Raw genomic sequence first — 7,843 nt, forward strand, 5'->3', positions numbered from 1 at the left:
TCGGCATCAAAGAACATTAAACGGGAAATAACCGTTCTGGTAAAAAATAAGGCCATCTTTCAATTATTCTAAATGAGGACTGTTAAATTACTTTATTTATTCACAAATGAAATATAAATAAATACATGCATGTATACATGAGTTTATTGGTATATGTCGTATAATTTATATATTAATTTCCTGAACATTATAAAACATCAAAATCTCTCTCTCTCTCTCTCTGCCAGAAACTCTGGTATTATATTTTTTTCTGTCACGTTTTCAGAAAAACGCTTCAGACGATTTTGGTGAAATTTGCAGAATATAAAAACTGTAGTTTTTTTTTTCGTTTCCTCTTAAATTGAAGGATGTACATCAGGAAATATTATCGTCGCAAGCCATCGGCTACATTACATGTATTTCCAAAAAACAACAAATGGACACATGTACAAAATCCGTGGTTTGGAACGATAGCACCGGAACAGTTAAAGACGTCAAGAAAAAATGGCAGGACATTCAGAGCCACACAAAGAAAAAGGAGGCCAACAGGTATAAGAGAATGATTAAGCACTTATTATGACATATCTAGACGGATTCACGGTGTTTTGTTGCACATGAATTTTTACTGTACATATAACACAAATTATAAAGCAATTAATGTATAATACTTATTTTCATTCCGAATCAAATTGCATGCCTGTAATCCTACAAACAGCATTGTGATATAAATAATGCATATATACCAATTATTGTACCACAGTTAACATTATAATCTGATTTACTCATTTATAATGATAGCCTTTTATTGGCTTTTAATGATCAAAGAAATAAAAGAAAATACAAAATATAATGTTGACATTATGAAAAGATTAATGTAGTTATTATACATTTTATAGGAAATTTGAGCTCAGAAAGACAGGTTGAGGACCATCACCTCAAGGCCTGAAGTGTTTGGAGGAAAAGGTAATTGACTATAGTATAATTGTATTTAGGAAAATTGAATAAAAGCTATCCTTTATATGTATTAGTGAGTTTGCATGTAAGTATCCTGAAATGCATTCTTTTTGCAAAATGAAAACTTAAATTACCTAGAGTTTTGAGATCAATATACTTGTATATATATATGTAACAAAATATTAGATAACTATAAAAGTGATCTTGAACAAATGAAATATGTAGATGGTAATGAATATTTTGACATATCTCTTCAATAGGGTAAATGTGCTTTTAAAAATCCCTTTTTTTTAATGAAGATTGTGTCTAGTATCCTCTCCAATGATATCATCTCTGGTGTTGAGGGGGGTTTTGACTCATTAGACACAGCAAATTTGCCAACAGGTAAAACATGCATGCATACACACACATACAAAATCTTATTAATCAATCTGGGTATAAATTAAATTCATGTTCATACAATTTTTTTAATCAACCTTGGTTTTTTAAAGATACTCAGCCAAGAAAACCTCTACCAGTGTCAAATAGAAGATATGGTATTGATTATATTTTATGAGAAAACTGGCTCAAAAGCATTGAATATTTACATTTGCATAATAGTTTCCATTTATAAACCTATTGTACACATGAAAACCCACTTATGTAAAATGTGCCTTTTTCATGCATAAATACATGTGTTAGTGATACACAGCAATTATGTTTAAAAGGCATATAAACTTAGTAGGTATGCGATCATGCATGCATGCATGCATGCATTTCTTCAGACTAGTCTTTCAGTTCATATTCCAGTTAGCTAAATTCTTAACATTGCTGTTTCTTTCTAAAATAATTTAGTGGATAACACTGACTCTACAATGACTAGCTATGAAATGTAGGGTTTTAATTGTTGTCTGATAGAACATAAAATTTTCAGATGATGTTGAAATTGAGCCACAAGTGGGGATGGAAGCACCATTGTCTTCTGGTAAGTTAATTACTTTTATCCCCCCTTTCACACAAGGTATGGGAATACATGTAATTAAATACCAATGTTTATTAATTTTGTTAATACATGTGATATCAAGTCATGTTTACATCCTTAGATTTATTCACACAGGTTTCTGTATGTCAGGAAAGGCTTCAAGGAGATTAAGTCCAAGTGAGTAAATAATTTTGTAGCAATTGATTAATGTTCATTACATTTAGAATACATGTAATAATATTTTTCTTGATAGAAACATTGATTCAAACACAAATTTACAGAAAGTTTATTTCAAAAGAATTAAAATACCAAAACAGTAATTCATTAATAAAGAAAGATAGCATTAAAAAGGTCTATGAAGATTGGAGTTTTTATTTTTATTTTAAAAAAATATGTGTAGATATACTGTTATCGAAAATGGTGTTTTATATAATACATTCATGTATTGTTTTCGTTGTTATTTACCATTTACATATATATCTAATAATACCAGTAATTATTAAAATTTTAGATGAAGAAGAAGATTTTCAGTCCACTATGGTATGCGAAGGTATACCATCAACTGCATCAAGTAAGAACCAAATTGAGAATTATAGCTGAATAATGAAGAAACTCTATCATATCTGAACTTAAGAGTAAAACTAAAATGAAGTTTTTCAACTCCTCATTGCCATACATTCATTATGTTACATTTAAAGGACTGAATGTGCATTTCACAAAAGTATGCAATAACAAAAATGATGTTTTAAAGTCATGTTATATTTATTTTTTAGGGGGGGGGGATTGGGGGAGGGGGATGCATGTATGAGATTCTCTGACAGGTCTGTGTATGGGCTATGGTACTTAGGTGGGTCCATTCTTTCAATGAGTAAAACATTTACTTTTTAAGATTTTGAAATGCTAATGATTCTGTAAATGTGTATAGGTGACAGTACTAGTGCTAACAAGAGAAAGAAAGTACCAGTAAACAGAACTTCGTCAGAAAACAGTAAGAAATTAAACTAAATGATTGATACTTAATGCTACAGTAAAACATGGTTATACATCTAGCAAACACACTTATACTGAATTGATGCTTATAGTAAAGTGATTGTCACTACCAGTGACTTTATTGCAATTGCTGTAATCTTGACGGATATAACAAATTACACTTATAGAGAAATAAAATTGCCCATCCCTGGCACTTTGTTATAAACATGCTTTATTGTACCCTCTTCTTTGTATGGCACATTTAATGTCTAAATCTTCTTTTCTTACTATGCATTTCAGTTTCACTCCAACAGAGAATAGTACAGATTGAGGAGGAAAAGCTGGAAGTCATGAGATGCAATTTGCAAGTTGAGAAGCACAAGCTGGAGCTCCTTGAGCAGTATGTCTCTTGGACGATGGAGTCAAGGGCAGAATACAGTAGACCATCAGTGTCATCAGTCATAGGAGGACTTTTTACATCTTGATTTTAAATATTTAAAACATAAATGTCTGCCATATTTTAAATTTTAAGTATATATTCATAATTGGGTGGGTGTAAATACAACATTTACAATGTGGTCTTATATTTTAGCATTGAATGCATATTTTTGGATATCATTGATTCGATATAACACACCAGGCTATGCTGACAAATTGAATACCAAGCTGTATTCAATTTGTCTGCACTGCGTTTTACAAAAGAACTTACGACTTATGACCAAATTAATGAATGTTTATTAATCGCAAACTAATCAATGTTTTATTGTAATATCTGTAAAATATAATTATGGAAATCAAAATAGATGTGAATTAACGGTTTGATATAAATTTTGTTCATTAAAGACTGTTTTATGGGACTGAAAATATTTACGACTTTGTCGTAAGTTTTTTTGTAAAATGCAGCCCAGGTGTGTTATAGGACTGAGGAAACTTTCCTGGTAAAATTCTTAAAATGTTTACTTCCTCTCCAGAACCACTGGGCCAAAATTGCCAATCTACATTGACATTCAATTTGTTTTTATGTATTCTCAAACCTATATTATGGAATTTTTGCAAGTTTACCTCCCCCTGGCTGGAGCCAACATGAACCAATATGAATTTTGCTGATCACATTTTGTCTGGTCTTTGTTTGTCTGTCTGTCTGTACATTTTTCAAATTTTTTGCTGCTTTTCTAGAAGCACAGTACTCGGTCAATTTCAACCACACTTGGCATCTGCTTTTTTCATAAATTTGAACACAAACACTATGTAACAATTTAACTTTGTATTACCAATAGGTATTCATTAAAATCAAATATGCAATTAATTTTTTACAAACATATCAGTGTTATTAAATTGTATATACTCCTGGGCTGCATTTTACAAAAGAACTTACGACAAAGTCGTAAATATTAACAGTCTCGTAAAATGATCTTTAAAGAACAAAATTGACATAAAATCCATTTTTTTACAAATATTTTAATTCCCATAATTATATTTTCCAGCCATAAGAATAAATCATTGATTAGTTGATGATAAAATAGCATTCATTATTTTGGTCTTAAGTCGTAAGTTCTTTTGTAAAACGCAGCCCTGTATTGAAATTGTACATATTGAGCGAGTCATACCGATAATTTAGTCATACATGTATTTCAGATACTTGTGCATAAAACTTTTTTTCATGTGCTTCAAAGTTGGAATATGTTTTGTTAAAGAAGCATATGTACAACATCTCATCATGTTTACATACATTGATTATGTACCTGTATTCATTCGTTGTTATGTTTGACATTAGATATTTATTGTTAAGAATGTTTTTAATTTACCTACTCAAAAGACAGTCATTATGTAGATAAAATACACTATTTGATAAAATTGACACTAGCTAATACTCCGATTTCATGCACATTTGCAAACTTATGTGCAATTCAATATACATGCTTTCTCTTAAATGTAAACAATGATATAATTATAGTTGTAGGCATATCCATACTTATTTTCATTTACATGTATTTAAGTCAATATGTATTAAAAGAAATATATTTATACATATTTGTCAAAAGTCAATGTTACATGTATGAAATGTATATGTGTTTAATTTAATTATTATTTATCACAACTGAAAATTACATATTTGTTAAATTTCCATGTTTTGAACATTGGTCTGTGTTAACTTTATAATTTAATTACATTCATTGATATCACAAATAGAAATATCTAACTGTCTTTTTTTCTGGCAAGTAGACTGTAAATGCAAAAAACTACTTATAGAGCAAATCTCTGGATGAGCCTTTGTCGTATAGTCAGGCCAGCAGCGTCAGCATTTGCTCCAGGCTGAGGAACCCCCTGATCTGGATGGAAATTGAGCTCCATGTCATCTACTGGCAGCTTGATGTCCATACACAGGTCGTGCAGCTTGAACACAGCTGTGATTATTTGAACACTTTTGGCAGGTCTAAATAAAAGCATCCCTCCAGATTTATGTATGCACCTGAAAGTAAACAAAGTAGGTTTCCTCACTGATTCTTGGGTTTGACCCCGTTGAAAATCGTATGATTGTATAAGGAAAAAAAGTATGGATATTTTTAAATCCCGTAGGTCATCGTTGTTCATGAGTAATCATTAACTAAATCTGGTTTGCAAACAACAAGAGCCCGTTCAACAACAACGCTTGTTTTGCTGTGGGCGGAGTTGTAATTTTCCTCTGCCTTGCTGCTCGGGTTAGCTTTTGGGGTCATCGTGTAACTTCGCAATGCATATGCCGAGTCTCCAAGAAGCCAACCGTCAACTCTGTGGAAAGATGGGAATATAGGATCTCTTATGATTTGCTATGGTATAGGGTTTTTATCCAACGAGCCACCGACATGGTTAAAATATAGTAAATTTTTAATTGATCATGTGGCAGTAAAAACAGAATTTACAACAAGACAATTGATTTTGTATTTACCTCCAACCGGTAAATTCGATATTTATAACATATACGTGCAAATTGATAACATTTATTTATTTTATTAATTTTGTTGAGATTAAATTCCAATACCTTGTTTCCATATGGGTTTTCAGTGCGGAGTTTGAAAACATGAACGCATCGTGGGTTGACCCAGGCCATTTGCAAACTAGATTGGTAAACCTTGAAATTAAAAATAATGCGAATTTCAATTACAGATTTTCTCGGTATTCATTTAACGTAATATAATATTGTAGTTCTGTTGAATGAAAGAAAGAAAGAAAAGAGAAGAATGATCACCTTAAAGAAGCGTCAGCAACCACTTGTACGTTCATAGCGTGGAAGCCCTTCCGACAGACGTACTCTGGTTCATTGTCTTTGGGTGCTATGATAGGAATTTAAGTCCCATCAACGGCACCGAGGACGTTTGGAAATCCCGCAATCTGATAAAATTCATGTTTTGTACGAATTGCATCATTACCTACAACAGTAAACATGCTGATTTTAAAGAGCGTCCCATTCATGTAGATGTATATATACAAAGATGTACTAAAATTCAATAGATGTAATAATTATATTTAATACATCTGAAATCAATGATATCTATACATGTATAGCGGAACATGTACTAGAAATTTAACTTGTACACACCAGTTGGAAAATTGATGTTATGGAGCCTATTGCAAATGCTTTTGGTCACGTTATGAATTGCTCTAGAAACACTAGCTCTAGAAATCCCGTGTAGGTCGCCGCACTCAGAGAAAAAAGCTGCCTTCGACAACTATCTTACTGTCACTAGAACCTGAAAAAAGTGTACGTACCATAAATAATTGAACCTCTATTTCATCCGTGTGTCTGAGAGAGAGGAGAGAGAGAGAGAGAGAGAGGAGAGAGAGAGAGAGAGAGAGAGAGAGAGAGAACTTGCCATACATTTACATGTAGATGTAGATAGGGGTGGGGTGTTGGAAGAAAATCAAGACCTTGGTTTCGTTGTAATTACTATTCAAACATAGATTCACTTACAGCAAATATTCTCAATGTCTTTTATGTATAATAATAAGCCCGGTATTTACATTATTTTCAGTACAAACTTGAAAGACGGCATTCAACCAAAATGAATGAATTCATTTTTGTTGTGCACTACGATACTTTATAACATATAGTATACAATAATTTTTCATGGGGTTATGGTTTATAATGGTTCAAATATACTTATATTTATACGTATGTAACTTTCTATTGTATTCTCATCAATTTACTATATGCATCTTTAAACACCAGAAGATGCCAAGTTAATGCTGTCGTTTTATACTATTTTTTTTAAAAAGCAAGTTACTTATTTGTTACCGGTGTAATTTGCATTTTACTTGATATATATTTACAAAATGTTACATAATATTAAAATGTTCTTATATTTAAAAAGATGCTATATCGTTTGCGAAATCGTATCTAGGCCTACATAAACTCTCTTTCTCTCTCTCTCTCTCTCTCTCATCTCTCTCTCTCTCTCTCTCTCTCTCTCTCTCTCTCTCTCTCTCTCTCTCTCTCTCTCTCTCTACTGCACACCTAATCATAGAGCGAACATTGTCAATGTGTAATTTAATAAAAAAGGTGGAAAAAAGTTAAAAGTATATAGATTTTATAGTATAAAAGTTATAAAGTAAGGTCTTTGTATTATAGTAGTTGACACTAACACATTTTCTGTGACTGCATGTTGCATTTTCCCTCCGTGTGTACATGTACCATTCATTAAATGAAATATATAACGGCAGATAACTCTAAATAAACATAGTTCATTCAAAAGGTCTAAGGGGTTTGTTCTGTCTCGAAAAACACGTTCTCTTCTTATTAGTTTTCTCTGCTCGTCGTCTGCTAATAAAAACACGGCGGCCATTTTTATTTGTTTACATGCACGTAAATCAATTTAAGAGTGCCCCTGACTGCTCGTAGACTTAAGAGCAACTTCCATCGTAACTCGCAACTCTTAGTGAAACGCACTTACGTGCAACGTTCACGTTTACGTCTACGTTACGATCTACGATACGTTAGTGAAA

The 7,843-nt window shown here is 32.0% G+C and overlaps 1 protein-coding gene, 1 long non-coding RNA gene and 1 other non-coding gene across 4 annotated transcripts; 2 read left to right on the forward strand and 1 right to left on the reverse strand.

Annotated features, from left to right (window-relative positions):
• Positions 1 to 872: 872 nt before the first annotated feature.
• Positions 873 to 1,560, forward strand: LOC136274024 (uncharacterized). The gene is made up of 3 exons (XR_010712283.1): positions 873 to 942; positions 1,233 to 1,317; positions 1,425 to 1,560. It is a non-coding gene; the product is annotated as an uncharacterized lncRNA (long non-coding RNA).
• A 291-nt stretch (positions 1,561 to 1,851) lies between these two features.
• LOC117685544 (uncharacterized) lies at positions 1,852 to 3,550 on the forward strand. 2 transcript variants are annotated; one of them, XM_066080008.1, is made up of 5 exons: positions 1,852 to 1,897; positions 2,030 to 2,071; positions 2,406 to 2,465; positions 2,820 to 2,882; positions 3,164 to 3,550. In XM_066080008.1, exons 1-5 carry the CDS (start codon positions 1,876 to 1,878, stop codon positions 3,346 to 3,348), a joined length of 372 nt encoding a protein of 123 aa, XP_065936080.1. In that variant the 5' UTR covers positions 1,852 to 1,875; the 3' UTR covers positions 3,349 to 3,550. The 2 variants fall into 2 exon arrangements, with proteins under 2 accessions (XP_065936080.1, XP_065936091.1); XM_066080019.1 differs by having other exon boundaries at positions 2,406 to 2,444.
• Positions 3,551 to 4,440: 890 nt separating this feature from the next.
• On the reverse strand, positions 4,441 to 6,230 carry LOC117685548 (uncharacterized). Its single transcript, XR_010712284.1, has 3 exons — positions 6,090 to 6,230; positions 5,883 to 5,972; positions 4,441 to 5,632 (listed from the first exon to the last, which is right to left on the reverse strand). It is a non-coding gene; the product is annotated as an uncharacterized protein (transcript).
• Between the last annotated feature and the right edge of the window lie 1,613 nt (positions 6,231 to 7,843).

The sequence above is a fragment of the Magallana gigas genome, chromosome 1 (genome assembly GCF_963853765.1).
Source record: "Magallana gigas chromosome 1, xbMagGiga1.1, whole genome shotgun sequence".
NCBI lineage: Eukaryota > Metazoa > Mollusca > Bivalvia > Ostreida > Ostreidae > Magallana > Magallana gigas.